At 48.4% G+C, this 15,397-nt stretch overlaps 1 protein-coding gene across 1 annotated transcript in view; it reads right to left on the minus strand.

The window, feature by feature from the left end:
* LOC144731615 (protein kish-A-like) overlaps positions 1-6,524 on the minus strand; it is a 42,359-nt gene extending 35,835 nt beyond the window's left edge. The window contains 3 exon segments of the mRNA XM_078612802.1: positions 4,666-4,775; positions 6,404-6,418; positions 6,420-6,524. Coding sequence (XP_078468928.1) covers positions 4,666-4,775; positions 6,404-6,418; positions 6,420-6,524 — 230 coding nt within the window.
* Positions 6,525-15,397: the final 8,873 nt, after the last annotated feature.

Consider the following 15,397-nt stretch of genomic DNA (forward strand, 5'->3'; position numbering starts at 1 on the left):
CCACTCCGTAGCTTCCGCCTGTCTTCGGGGTTGGCTCCCGATGGCCGTCGGTGCCCCCCCTCCTCTCACTCGCCCGCGTGGCCTCTCTCTTTTCCGCTCACACCCCGACTGACTTCCCCTTCCGGTTTACCCGCTTAAGGACCCGAACCTTCCACCCACGTCACATGGCTCCACCCCCCGTGACGTCACATCCGGAAGGTCGCTTACGCCCGCATTACAACTACACCCAGTGTGTGTGTCACTACACCCAGTGTGTGTGTCACTTCACCCTGTGTGTGTGTCACTTCACCCTGTGTGTGAGTGTCACTCCACCCAGTGTGTGTGTGTGTCTACACCCAGTGTGTGTGTGTGTCACTCCACCCAGTGTGTGTGTGTGTCTACACCCAGTGTGTGTGTGTGTCACTCCACCCAGTGTGTGTGTGTCTACACCCAGTGTGTATGTGTGTCACTACACCCAGTGTGTGTGTGTGTGTCACTACACCCAGTGTGTGTGTGTCACTACACCCAGTGTGTGTCACTACACCCAGTGTGTGTCACTACACCCAGTGTGTGTGTGTCACTACACCCAGTGTGTGTGTGTGTCACAACACACAGTGTGTGTGTGTCACTTCACAGTGTGTGTGTGTCACTTCACCCAGTGTGTGTCACTACACCCAGTGTGTGTCACTACACCCAGTGTGTGTCACTACACCCAGTGTGTGTGTGTGTGTCACAACACACAGTGTGTGTGTGTCACTTCACAGTGTGTGTGTGTCACTTCACCCAGTGTGTGTGTGTGTCACTACACCCAGTGTGTGTGTGTGTCACTACACCCAGTGTGTGTGTGTGTCTACACCCAGTGTGTGTGTGTCACTACACCCAGTGTGTGTGTGTGTGTGTGTCACTACACCCAGTGTGTGTGTGCCACTACACCCAGTGTGTGTGTCACTACACCCAGTGTGTGTGTCACTTCACCCTGTGTGTGTGTCACTTCACCCTGTGTGTGAGTGTCACTACACCCAGTGTGTGTGTGTGTGTCACTCCACCCAGTGTGTGTGTGTGTCTACACCCAGTGTGTGTGTGTGTCACTACACCCAGTATGTGTGTGTGTGTCACTACACCCAGTGTGTGTGTGTGTGTGTCACTTGACCCAGTGTGTGTGTGTCACTTTACCCAGTGTGTGTGTGTGTCACTACACCCAGTATGTGTGTGTGTCTTCACCCAGTGTGTGTGTGTCACTTTACCCAGTGTGTGTGTGTGTCACTACACCCAGTATGTGTGTGTGTCTTCACCCAGTGTGTGTGTGTCACTTTACCCAGTGTGTGTGTGACTTTGCTGAGTATATTCGTGTCACCCGATTCAGGACGAACCCAGCGACCCGAGATCGATTCCCGTTCACAGCCAACGCCAGTGACGATTATCTGAATCGGTTCTGGGCGTCCCCTAGGTCGACTTGGCCTCACTGGGGAGACAAAGGCGGCCGGGCGTTGTTCTGGCCACCCACCCCCTCGTGTGCCGTGCCGACCTTCATAGGTGCTCGCTAACAGAACTTACCCGTACATCTGAAGGAGTGTTTGGTGGGAAATTTCACAGGATTGCATTTAGAGCATTTAGAGTATTTGGCTGCTAGAAACGTCCACAGAATAAGCCACTTAATTGGATATCATTTGTGGCCAGGTCACCATGAAATTGCACAGGATTTTTTGACTTTTGTTTGTTTATCCAGGAAAGCCTCATCGAGCCCTAAGGCTGATTTTCAGGAGGTTCCTGCACTGGCATTTGACCAATGCCATGTCAGAGTATTTCTGCAGGTGGGAGGACACCAGAGAGCGCCCGCAGAGAAACCCCAAAGCACGCTCAGGAATGCGAAATCAAAGCTCCTGAAATTTGTGACTCGAGAAGAAATGTGCTGTCCTCGCCATCTCGTGGCCACCTCACAGGGAGCTTCGCAAATCTGCGCGACCCTTCACAGCCCTTGCCTCGCAAGCATCGCGTCGCGGGCGTGTGCCACCACGCCCAGCGGCTGGCCTCTGCCAGGTTGCGACCGACCCGCCCGCCCGCATCACCACGTAACAGCGGCCTCCGTGTGTGTGGACCCAACTCCCTCGAGTGCCGCGCCGCGCACAATCGGGGGCCTTGTGAACGCGCGTGCACGCAAGGCCGAGAGGCTGTCGAACGCGGATCTCGCCGCAAGCTCGAATAGGCGCGACCTGGGGACGATGACTCGCTAGGAGGAGGACAGAGCCGGGTTGAACGCGGGTGAGACGCAGCACGGGAGTTTGGATGGAAGCTCAGAGGCCTTCTTAAAATTCCCGCTTGGCATCCTCCCGCCTTTGTTGAGCAATTCCGGCAGATGCCCAACAGAAAAAAGACCGGCGTCTGGCCATCGGAAGGCACGGACAGTCGGCGCTGATTTTGACCCCCGATGGCATCTTCGAAGCTCGCCGCTCAATTGAGTTCCTGTGTCCGTGAGGGCGGCAGCGGCGGCGGTCGATCTTGGCAGACGGAGAGAAAATAAAAAGAGAGAGAACCTTGCCCTCTATGTTTGACCCAAAATTTGTCTCCGTGCGGCGCATCCTGGAAAAGTGTGAAAGGTTCTCTCTCCGAAAACATTGCACGGGCTTCAATTAAAAACCGGGCGACGTTGAGCTGAGTGTTATCGCTGCAGTGGCAAGATGTTAACTCCCTCGCCTGCAGGAGGCCGTGGATTCGATCCCGACCCTGATGCCTGCTGTATAGAGTTCTATTTCAGAAGCGACCCGGCCAAAAATGATAGCAGCCAAATGCTCTGAACTCATTTGTTGATTCTAAGACCAATCAGGTTGTACAGCACCCACTCCTCTCCTCCTATGCATCTATGCCTCTAGGCTATGAATCTTTATCTGCATTGAGTTGCAATGCATTTTTCAACTCTGCTGGGAAACCGGTAAATATTGACGTCGTCTTTAAACCTGCGGTGGCTTCAGTTGAACAGGCAAATGAATACAGCCAGGAGGCGTGACCTTGGAAACAACAAACTTGGAATTTTGCGTGGCACCCCCAGTCTACGTAGTTTTACGTGTATATATATAAGTACAAAGATCCTCCTTATAGCCTTAACAGACTGTTGGGGCAAATGCTGTTAGTGAGCACCTATGAAGGTCGGCACGGCACTCAAGGGGGAGGATGGCCAACACCACGCCCGGCCGCCTTTGTCTCTTCAGTGGTGATGATTTTACACACCGCACCAGGTACTAATTGGAGGCTGAGTCGACCTAGGGGAGGCCCAGGACCGGTTCAGATAATCGTCACCGATGTTCATCGTGAGCGGGAATCGAACTCGGGTCGCCGGGTTCGTAGCGCAGCGCGCTAACCGCTACACTACCGCTTGCCATGTATATTTAGTCTGTTCTCCTACATCGCAGCATGTTCTCACAACACAGAGTGGTCTGTAACGCGATTGAGTGCACAGAACTACGTCGCGCGGGGAGGAATAAGCAGTCGTGCGGCTGCCGTGGTGTAGCGTCACACAAAGCGGGATGCTGCTGGATGTTTCTAGATGCTACCAACGATCCTCAGTCTTTGTCCGGCCTGCGTACGCATCTCACGTGATGTCGCGGACTATGCTTTACCCCCTATGTTATAGATTATGACGCCATTTGTCCATAACACGGTGTTCTTCAGCAACTACCGCATTCTAGGAGAAACGACACACACACATATGTGAGTGTGTGTAAATATATATACACTGTGCACACGGATATAGGTGACTGTATTTAAACACAGATTGCTGAGCACAGGCTCAAAATGTCCAGCGGCCAGCAACAAAGAGCACCACCAAAGTTGTAAAAGACGAAAAGGTTCGCACCTTTCTTGAATTGAGTGAGGCCATCGTAACAGCTTGGGACCAGAGCATTTTGGAGGCACTCAAGGAAGGTGGAGTGGTCTGTGGTGTCACGTGTCTACATTGAAAACTCACTTCTTTACAACTGCTTCTTTCTGTTCAGTTTGTTGTCCTTCCCCCGCACCTCCGATTACCACGGTTGGATACGTACGGTGTGAAGGAAGTTCCACACACATAGATGTGTGAAGACACGTGAACTTTGTTCGTATTGCAATGGTGCGTTTGCCACTAAACACTCCTTAAAATGGAATTGGCCTAACAACCCAATGCAAGTCTTGAGACTTGGTGAGGATTTCCTGAATAAACAAGATCATATGCTTTAGACGAAGACTTCCACGATGAAAATTACAATCCATAATGTGTTTCTTTTGAGCACCATGTCGGCATAATGCAAATTGTTTAAACTCTAACCCTCCGCCATCCGACAGAGCCAATCAAATCAAGTTGTCACGTCATGGCCAAACATGCCAACCGATTTGGCTATTCAGCAAAACCGTAGGAATGTTGAAAAGCACGCTTACTTTGTCAATTTTGTACAGAATAAACTTAATTATGAATCAAATTATGACGTTTGTATTATTGTTGTTACTGTTCTTGTTGTTGGCATCAGCCAGTCACCTCAGTCAGTCAACCCATAGCACCTGGGTGCATCCCGTAAACCTCCTGCCAGCGGGCGTTCGACACTTCACGTGGCCTTAAAGTGCACATAGCCTGGCACAGGCGTCGTGGTGACACCACCGCCACTTCATGGCGGTTGTTGTTGTTGTTGATGAGCGTGTGTGTGCGTGCCCTCGGCTACGCACCCGGTCTTGTGTTGGTCGAGCAGCGAGGGCGCCAGCGAGCGCACGTACGCGCACGTGCACACGAGCAGCAGCAGGACCGTGAGCAGCGACTGGAAGTTGAAGATCGCCGACTGCGCGCGCGACACAATGGGCACAAAGTCACCGTGACGACGGTGCCAGGCGTGATCCACCCTGAGGCCACGTGCCAGAGACCCAGGTCCCCCCCCACCCGCCCTGTATGGACTTGTTAGGGGTAGAAACCTCCTGGTTACACCAGCCCACAGGGGATTATTGTGTCCGTCCGTCGTCGTGTAGGGAGGGGCTGGGTGGGGAGGGGCTGGGTTGGGAGGGTGGGGCTGGATGGGGAGGGGAGGGTGGGGAGGGGCTGGGTGGGGAGGGTGGGGCTGGGTGGGGGGTGGGAGGGGTGGGGCTGGGTGGGGAGGGGCTGGTCACCCCGTGGTGCCCTTATAAAACTCAACGTTTAACCTACTCACGCCGGCTTGTGCCCGCCCTCACAGTCGGCCATATTTGCGGAATACACCACGTCGCCGTTGACCCTGGCCATTGACCGAGCAACCCAACGTTCCTACCAGCTCCCTCCGCAGGAATGTGTAACCACTCGCTTTTTTGCCCGCCCAAGGACGGGTGTGTGTATTGCAGTATATCTGAAATATTCAAGAGAAAAATTGTTCAGCTCATGATTATTAATGAGGGGGGGGGGGGGTGCCCCATGTGGAGTGACGTCACGCGCGGGACACACAGACATTCTTGGCTCATTATATTAGGAATTAAACTTTTTTATTTTACAAGGTAAGGCCCACTGAGCTATGTAGCTCTTTTTCAGAACCGACCTGGCTATCACAGATGATAGCTCAATGACTCGGCTTATCGTGTGGAAATGTATAGCAGCCAAATACTTTCCACACGTGTTCATTAACGGACAGACCTAGGTGTTGAAGATGAAATGTCGGAGGTTCATTCACAGGCCAATGGACAGATCCATGTTGTAATGATGGAGTGGTTAAGCCGCGCCGACAGGAGGTCATGGGACAGACGCACGCGTGTTTTGCTGGGGTTGTGAAGTCCCAATCGCAAGTGGTCATGGGCCGAATCCAGATGATGCGGATCAACAGGCTACTGAAGTGCCCTGGTGTTTTTTGGCAGTTGCGCGAGAGGTAAAAGTTGGGAGTAAAAAAAAACTAGGTGACTCCAAAACACCACAAAAAAACAACATACCAAGAAAAAAAACCATCCAAGTTTCAACACTCAATTAGGAGCGCTCTCTTGCCCCAACACACACACACGACTCCACACACACAAAACACCAGCCCTGGGTAACGCGATCCACGTTGGTGGCGCAAGAGAGTAGAGCGGTCGGTGGTGGTGGTGGTGTGATGGGAGCGGGGCTCCAAATTAGGCACCCACCCCCAATCCCCCCCCCACAGAAGCCTCAAGCCCCGTGCGCGAACAGCGGCCGTCCACTCAGCAGCACCGCCTCCGCCACGCCGCGATTGCGCATTCGTCGTGACCCGTGTCCCAGCCGGCGTCATTACAACCGCGCGATCCTGCCAGTCTCCCCGCTGTCTCTGCCTCGCCACTTACATTCGTGGACCAGCAGCTCCCGTGCGAAGGTGACACGGGGAGCTCGCGAGGCAACGCGCACACACACACCGACACGCAAGCGACACCAGCAGCAGTAGCGGCAGCAGCAATAAAAGCCCCTTGACTGCGGCGACGGTGCTGCGCTGTGGCGGCTCACCATGGCTGTCTGCGGGCTGGTTGGTGTTGGGTGCGTGCCCGGCCAGCAGCGTGGGGCGCCGGGTATGGGAGGAGCCGGGATTTTCCGTGGTGGTCGATGTGCACGCGTGCATGCGCGTCATGCAAGGCGTTTATATTTAGTAGACACAGACACATGTCACGTCACGTGTATTCCAACATCAAAACTGTTCCTTGTATATGAACACGAGCTGCCTGCTCGGAAATTTGATATGAATTGCAAGGACGAATAATAATAATAAAATGAAGTGATTTATTTATAGACGAGAGAGCCTTGGGTGAGTCTCAGAAGTTTTTTAAAAGAGGCCACTACGGTACGATGTTTGGCTAATTATTCTGTTGGTATGGCATGTGGGAGGAAACCAGAGTACCCAAAGAGAGCCCACGTATACGTACGAACCCACTTGCTGTACTGCCATCTCCTGGCCACCTCACAGCCCTGTGCCTCTGGGATTTTCACAAATCCTCGCGACCCTCTGACCCTTGCCTCCAAAGCACCGAACTACATGGGCGCACACTCCCTGTATTCTCACATCTGTAACTATGTTCTGTCGCGGTTGATGGTTAGTTACATCAGTGTCTTCAAGGACTGTTCAAGCCAGGAGGCGCTGTATGGGTCCTAAACGAGAGGACTATTCTCAACGTCCGCGTTGCTGGCCAGCCTTCTTCCAGATCTGGGTGGAGATTCGAGGATGGCGACAGCAACTCGATCCCAGGAGGAGGATCGCGACTTGAGTCAGCGGCGAGGGTCCATTGTTGAGGTCTCGGTTGATGATTGGCAGGAAAGCGTGTAAACTCGCGAGCAGTTTGCGCGTCTCTGTATGCATGCTGAACTTCTTTCGATCCATACGCAGCCAACGGTGCTAATCGGAGGCGCGGGGGAAGGACAACAAACCAAACACAAAAAGCAGTTCCAAAAAGCAGTCTCTGGATATTTGGTGGCAAAATGTTCGTCAGAATCGGGAGCCAGGGGATTGGCGGCGTTTTCAGTGTTCTGGTTATTGATGCACACAAATTGAGTGAAAACATGTAAATAAATAAATATGTAAGTCTCTAAAACCTCAAGGGTACTTCCCGACAGGGTAGAAAGCTGAAATTTGGTTCATAGGAAACTTTTAGGACAGAACTCACAGGAAACATCTGAAAATCCGAGATTTTTGTCATTTTAAGTCCCCCAAAACTGGATTTTAAGTGCCCCATGAACATGTTTGTACGTTTCATTCATAAACCGTTCAAAATATTAAAGATTTCGGGGTTTTTTTCTTCATTTTATAGAGCCTTAAACAGCAAATACAATTAAATCGAGAAACATTGATCGATCTTCTAATGTTTTTTAGATATTTCGGATTCAAGCGGTTTTGAACGAAAAAAATACGCATTGTATGATGTTCAAATTTTAATTATTCGAAAACGGTAAAAGATAGGAGCTTCCCCTCAGAGTATTAAGTTAATTATTTTTTGTTCTTTCTAATAAAGGAATGAAATCTTAAAATTGAGCGGTTTCCGATAGATACGTCTTTAATTATAAGCCGTTGAATCAAATCGTCAACAATTTGTGTTTTTTGATGGAAAAATATAAATTTTTGTAGTAGTTATTCTTGGTTCTTTCAGTAAAGTCACGCGGAAGGGAAATAATAAAAATAAAACAATACAATTCTCGACGTTTCGATTGCAACATAAGCAATCATCATCAGGTGTGAAAACCACAGCAAGAAAATGTATTGTTTTATTTTTATTATTTCCCTTCTGCGTGACTTTACCGAAAGACCCAAGAATATGAATCCCTGCAGTCACGAAAGCTTTAAATCGAAATTTTTGTAGTAGTTGTTAGTGTCTGATCGTAGATTTTAAAAACGTGAAAAATCATATGTTAATTATTATATTGATTTAATTACCTTCTCCTGGTGAAGACAAGCTTCATTAATGAGTTTTAATATAAAATCCAATGTGGCAAGGACCCTCCTAAAGAGAGTACTTAGACTCAGTTATGGCTTTCCTGGACAAGTAATCATTATATTATTAAATATCAGAGCTTACATCATTTAGGTGTTCATACACTCCATTTTAATTAAGCAAATTTTATGACTTTATCTAATTAATGAGAACTTTCGTGTGTATATTTTGACCATACTCACCATTTTTTCACGAGGAATTGGCAATTTGCATTATAATTTCTTCACGCCTTAACAGCTTGGGGCTTGTTTTTCCTTAAATTAGCCGTTAATGCTCGTTATGCATGTATTTTCTTAGCTACGCTGTATGAATACACTGAACTTCATTGAACTGGGCGAAGCCCATCAGGCTACCTGATGTTGTGCAAGTGGCACTCGAGCAACAACATCCCATGCACACACGCGGGTTACAGGTTCTCCCCTAATTCAGAACCAAATTCCGCTGGATCCCGGCATGGCCCGCAGCCGCGTCTCACTGCGCCTGAACCCAGTCCAGTGAGAATGGCTCCAGTGCCAGGTTGCACTCAAGAAGTCCACTGTGGCTTCACAAGAGAGGGCCTTTCATGTCATGGGATTTTGCGAGTGCAGCTGACGTCGTTGCGCTATTCCTTGGCCAATTACTTGTTCTGGGGACCAAAAATTGCACATAGAGCTCTTCACTGAACACGTATATGTTCGCAAACGTTACATAATTATAATCAAAGCTTCTATGTAGAGCTGTGTAGCCACTGGCATGTTGCGCTCCGTTTGGAGTGCTGTCCCGCAAACTCTGAGAAAGGTGCTGGCCCGTGACTAAATAAAACTATAATGCACTGGCAGTGGTCAACATCGTCAGCCATGGTCTATCCACTGCTGGATGCAGGTTTCCCCAAGCCGTCGCCTTCCGTCGTATTCTTGCAACGCAATGATTCATTGGCTTCCTCGAGCCGTTTTCATCACTCCATGGGCACTCTCTCTGGCGCTTCCTCGCCGCCATCCCTTCCATGTCCTGAGCAAGCCCATCTTTACTTTTCTTCACAATCAATGTGATGTATCTAACTTTACATGTTCTCTAACCTGTGCTCCTATCTCCTGAGTGTGATTGCATGCACGCATATCTCCATGCACCTTTCAGTTTATGTTCCATTGTCAATGTCCATGATTCTGATCCACATGTCACAGCAGGTAATATAAATTACGAATTAACGCTGCCTTACACTTTAATTTGCTATAGTTTTGGGCAATGGTCTTTCTCAAAAAGCTTTGGTATAGGATAGGAAAAGAGATGGTCTGATGCGGTACAGGAGGATGTGGAGCTGAGTGGACTTGCCGAAGACTGGTGTGAGCAGTGTCAAGATCGGCCTCTGTGGAGGAGGCTCGTGAAGGACGCTACTGGACAGTTGGGAGGCAGTCGCCCTCCAGCAACAACGGAGGGTGGAGGAGCGAGGCTCACAACGAGCGGAGCACCGGGCGGATAAAATGGAGCGGGTTGGCAGAGTCGGGTGTAAAGCTGGTGCATCTGTCAGTCATCTCAGTCAGCCAACTCATCGCACCTGGGTGTGTCCCTTGACCTCCTGTCAGCAGCGAGTCTTCGACACTTCACGTGGCTTCAACGTGCACCCGGGCCTGGCACAGGCGCCGTGGCGACGTCACCGCCACTTAGTGGCGAATGCGGCTCTTGTTGTTGTTGGGATAAGTGGCATAAACGAGAGTGCGTTCATATATATAGACAGAGAGAGCTCAAGGACGGCCCTAACGTTGCTCGGTGACCCGTGCCAGCAGCAGTTGGCAGTACCCAGCAGGCGTTGACAAAATTCGAATGTATTCTAGATTTGAAGCTTTCGTGACTGCAAGGATTCATACTCTTTTTTTTTCCGGTAAAGTCACGTAGGTAAAAAAATAAAATTTAACATTTCTAAAAGTAATAATAAAAATAAAATGAAATAAATCACGACGAAACTAATTAATTATATGCACCCACGATTCCTAATGTGTGTTGCCTCCGAAACGTCGTGATTTATTATTTTATTTCTATTATTACTGTTAGTAATTTTTAATTTTATTTTTGTCACCTACGTGACTTTACCGAAAAAACCTAAGAGTATAAAATTCGAATGTTTGCACAACGTGCAGTCCATACACAACGTGCAGTCCATACACAAATAGGCCGTCCGAACAGACGGCAGTTTGGGTGCAACGTTTATTCAAGAGAAGGCACGCGGATGGGAGCATGGGAATAACGCGAATCGATCAAGTTTACAATTAAGATTTTTAAATAATTAATTATATGCACCCACGATTCCTAATGTGAGGGACAAAGCGAACCCCCCCACCCCACTCCGCCAATACGGGCGAGGTTTAATCTCTCAATTACAACAAACCTGAAATAACGTTGTACATAATCGGCTCCATGTTTAATCTGAGAGGCAGCTGGTTCAATTTACTCGAGAAACTTGGGAGGAAAGAAAACACAGTGAGGCGTTTATCCACCAACACGATTCAATAGCTGTTTGTCCTGACAGTTATCTGTGCCCCGTGCATCTCGTTTGCAGTCTCCGTTTTGTTTATCTGCAATGTCGTCTACTGTCCCGCTATAAGCCTCAACTTTTTTTGTGTTCTCATAACATTCACGTGAAGTGAAAATGATAAGACTTTTACATGCACAATTGAACACGTGCATCATCAGCGCACGCAAAGATTTTGATAGGAGATCCGTTAAATTATCTTTGGTTTCGCAATACCGTCACCACGAGTCTGGCAAGGCTGCTGAGCTAAAACAAACTGCATTCAACGAGAGATTTGATACTTGTAGAAATATCGCTTTGCATTTTTTTTTTTACAAACGCTGCCATGACCTTCAAACGGTTTGTGAACAGGCAAACACGGCACAAATGCAGTCATCACATTTACGGAAGGCCTCAGTTAAACGTGGGGACGCACATACTTGTTAGATACCAACACTTTTTAAAATTAATAAAATAATTACTTTAAACTGCTACTTTTGAACGTGCGAACTAACAACAATTTGCTATCTTATTGCATACCCACGCGTGCAGAAAATTATATACACTCACTGGGTGGTGAAGGTTTCATGAAGGTGGGAAGGATGCACGTGGGGATATGGAAACAGAGTAACGCTGTCATGTAAAGCAGCGGTTCCCAGCCTTTCCGAGTGTGCGGACCCCTTTTCAACCTCCCAAAATTTCCCTGGTTATTGCTCTATGTTTTCTTTTCCGCGGACCGCCCTGTAGTAAGCCACGCGGACTACCACAGGTTTGGGAACCGCTGCTGTCGAGTACAACATAAGATTATATAGAAATGCCCTCTGCTGCCCAGCACGCCCATTGTAACAGGCTTCGTCCTGTTAGCCCTTTTAAAGATCTGATAAGATTGAGCGCATTGCACATTATCTCATCAGTGTACGTATCAGCAATGGCTATTCTATGCATTGTTAAAAGCAGGTAGAAGTCAGTGCAAGTTTCATTGGAAATCCCACAAGTTGTAATAAATTACAAGTACCTTTTGTGATCTGTTTCGCCGAAAAAAGAAACGTGATCTCTAGATCGATTTTCTAAAATACTTTTTGGAACAGAGTTTATCTGCTTAAACACAGGTTCTTGGAAAGTAGTCCAGAATGCACTTCGGCTTATGTATCTACTTTAGTTTTATGTCACTGAACATACATTAATTTAACCACCACATGCATAGCTGGTGAATTTATGTGGGAAGGAATGGATATCATTATACTGGTAGGAACCTCCTGGTTACACCAGCCCACAGGGGATTATTGTGTCCGTCCGTCGTGCAGGGAGGGGCTGGGTGGGGGGTGGGAGGGGTGGGGCTGGGTGGGGAGGGGCTGGTCACCCCATGGTGCCCTTATAAAACTCAACGTTTAACGTACTCACGCCGGCTTGTGCCCGCCCTCACAGTCGGGCATATTTGCGGAATACACAACGCCGCCGTTGACCCTGGCCATTGACCGAGCAACCCCACGTTCCTACCAGCTCCCTCCGCAGGATTGTGTTTCTGATACAGGTGCCAAACACTGGCACATATTGCCTGGGAAATGGAAGAGCGGAACAAGTAGGGTTACGACCGCAGTCGAAGACACGGAAACTTCCACACCGACACAAGAAAGAAGTAAGGGAGGGAAATGACGGTGGGGACTGATTTTGAGAAAGACCACGATGACGATTACGGGGGCGAGGAAACAAAAAAAGAGGACAATGCAAGCGGAGTGCGCACAACAATTGCATGACGTTTATTGTTTACAAACTACAACAGTCACCCTATGTATATGTTTAGCGTTCCTAAAACTGAATTGTAAATGTACTACGATCAACTTTAAAGTAATGTGCCCGAGCCGACCTACACTGCAAGGAAATTATAATTTAATACCAATTTATGATTGTGCAATATTTAATTTCTCACGTGACCGTTGTTCTTGTACCGATTTATATTTGCTGTACTTTATTTACCGTATATCCCTTGTCATTTTGCTGACCCAGATTACGGGAAAATTTCACTATTCTGACCGTTTGAATTTTCACCTCGTAAAATAAACTTTAACATTGAAATAAATGCAAAGGCCAGTTTCGTTCCACCAAAACAAATGCCACCCAGGTTTATCTCAGCCATGAGGTACGCGATCCATGAGGTTTTTTGGGGGTTTGATTGCGTAAATATAAATGTGTCGTTAAACCCGCCACAGCCAATTAGTAAGGTTTGTCACGTAAACAAAACGTGCCAATCAGTTACTAGTACAGCGCACCGGTGTGTTGGAGTAAGGGGTCGTCCATAAATGACGTCACGCGATTTTGGAGATTTTTGACCCCCCCTCAAATGACATCACAAAGTTCTGCCCCCCCCCAAAATAAAACATGCTTCAAATCGCTCTAAACTATTGTGATTGTAGTGCGTATTTAATGTGGCGCTGCACTCTGATGTTGTAGGAGAACACATTTTTTAAAAAGTATATTTAATTAAGTAGAACGTTTTGATTTAAAGCTTTCGTGACTGCAGGGATTCATATTCTTGGTTCTTTCGGTAAAGTCACGTAGAAGGGAAATAATAAAATTATATTTTGTATTGTTTTATATTAACATTATTTCCATTCTACGTGACTTTACCGAAAGAACCAAGAATACGTAGAACGTGTTGTCTATACTGTATGTATTTAAAGTTGCGAATTTTGATGTGACGTTACATTTCTCACCCCCCCCCTCCCTCGTCACACATCGTCACAAATGTCTGGCAACTTTGAAATAAAACCCAACGAGATTGCTCCGGTCGCAAGTTGCTTGCCACCGCCCTCTCCGCGTTCTGGCCGCCTGTCCTTGCTGGGGGGTTAACAACGCCACTTTGACGCAGCCACAAGGCGGCACTCTGCCCGCCTCTTCCTGCGTCTGTGTCGCTGTTTGCGTGTCGATATCCGCGTCTTCTTTGTGTGTCCGTGTTCTCTATCTATCGCTGTTGTCTCGACGTGGTGGTCTCTATTTCTTTACGTCTCAGCATCCGTGTCTCGTCATGTTCGCCAGTGTCGGTGTCTCGGCATATTTCTGTCGATGTTTGACTGTATTTAATCGTCTGTTTCTGCACGCATCTCGGAGTCTCTGCGATTTAATACACATCCCTCCATTTCTCTATTTGCCTCTGCATGTCCCTCAGTCTGTCATAATGCGTCTGTATCGCGCTATATCTCTACTGGTCTTCATTTCTACAATATCCCTGTCTGTAAAATTCCGCTCACAAGACGCACAACTAACATCGCGACCTCTCTCTCTCTATGACATCGTTACCAACATCTCGATACAGCCGCAGACCCGAGCTGGGGCGGTTCTCTCTGCGCCGCCCTCTCCCCGCCCCCCACTGCCGTGGCCCGCACACCTCTCAGGCGACGCCGAGGCTCCATTCGCCTGGGCCGCGGGCCTAGTCTCCCCCATCCGTTTCTCTCGATCCGTGCTGCTCCTCCCGGCTCAGCGTCAACTCGCGGGCGCATTGGAAGCGAACTAAGAGCGTGGCCGCTACTCATTATCAAAGTAAAATAACGCTGACTGCGAAATAACGCTGAGAATCGAACCAAGTGGCGAGCAACTTCGAGGCTTCCCGCCAACAAGGGCGACCGATTCAGAGGGGCACCGTCAACCACGCAGGAGCCAATCAGCATCATCGCTGGGTCTCTGGGGGGTGAGGGATGTGGATGACGTCATCCGCGAAGTTTAATGCTTAAAACAGCGATGATGTCATCCGCGTCTAAACAGTGTTATGAAAAATGAAAAAAAAGGTGTCAGTTTTGTTGCCAGATAGAAGGGTAAAGAACCAATTATCAGTGTTATGAAAGTTGATGTGACGTCGAACAAAAAGCAGAGCTTATTGACGAACTGTGAAACAAGAAACGCGCGCTTTATTCAAACCGACGATGATAAACACGATGTCGGGAGAAAGGGGATTTACTTCCAAATCTGTCGTCACTCTTGACCCTGTGATTCATTACATTTGGGAAACAGAGAAGGCAAGTTCTGATTGCATTCAATAATTACAGGCAAACCTCGCCGAACACGGGGGTTACGTTCCCAGAAAACGCCGTGTTGGGCAAAACCGCGTTCGACAAGTAGTTAGCCTTTTGGGAATAATAGGATTAAGCTCCTGGGCCCGAAATAAATCACATCCCTACCTAAATGTTGACTTAAAGCTTTCGTGACTGCAGGAATTCATATCCTTTGGGTCTTTCGGTAAAGTCACGTAGATAGGTTCAAATAAAATAACAAACTACGACGTTTCGATCGCAACACAAGCGGTCGTCATCAGGCAAAGGAGTTAGCCTCTGAAGGCAAAATGTTTATCACGGTTTGGGGATGGGCGTGCCCCAAGTGTATGGGCGGCAGCCAGGGTCATGGGCAGTGCACCACTGCCAATGCAGCAACACTGACAATGCCGCACTCGTGCCAATGCGGCAGCTATGTCAATGTGAGAGATTCGCATGTGAATGTGAGAGATTAGCATGTGAATGTAAGATCGCAGAGCTGCCGCCACGTCGGCGCGCGAGG

Source organism: Lampetra planeri, chromosome 39 (genome assembly GCF_965212315.1).
Source record: "Lampetra planeri chromosome 39, kcLamPlan1.2.h2, whole genome shotgun sequence".
NCBI lineage: Eukaryota > Metazoa > Chordata > Hyperoartia > Petromyzontiformes > Petromyzontidae > Lampetra > Lampetra planeri.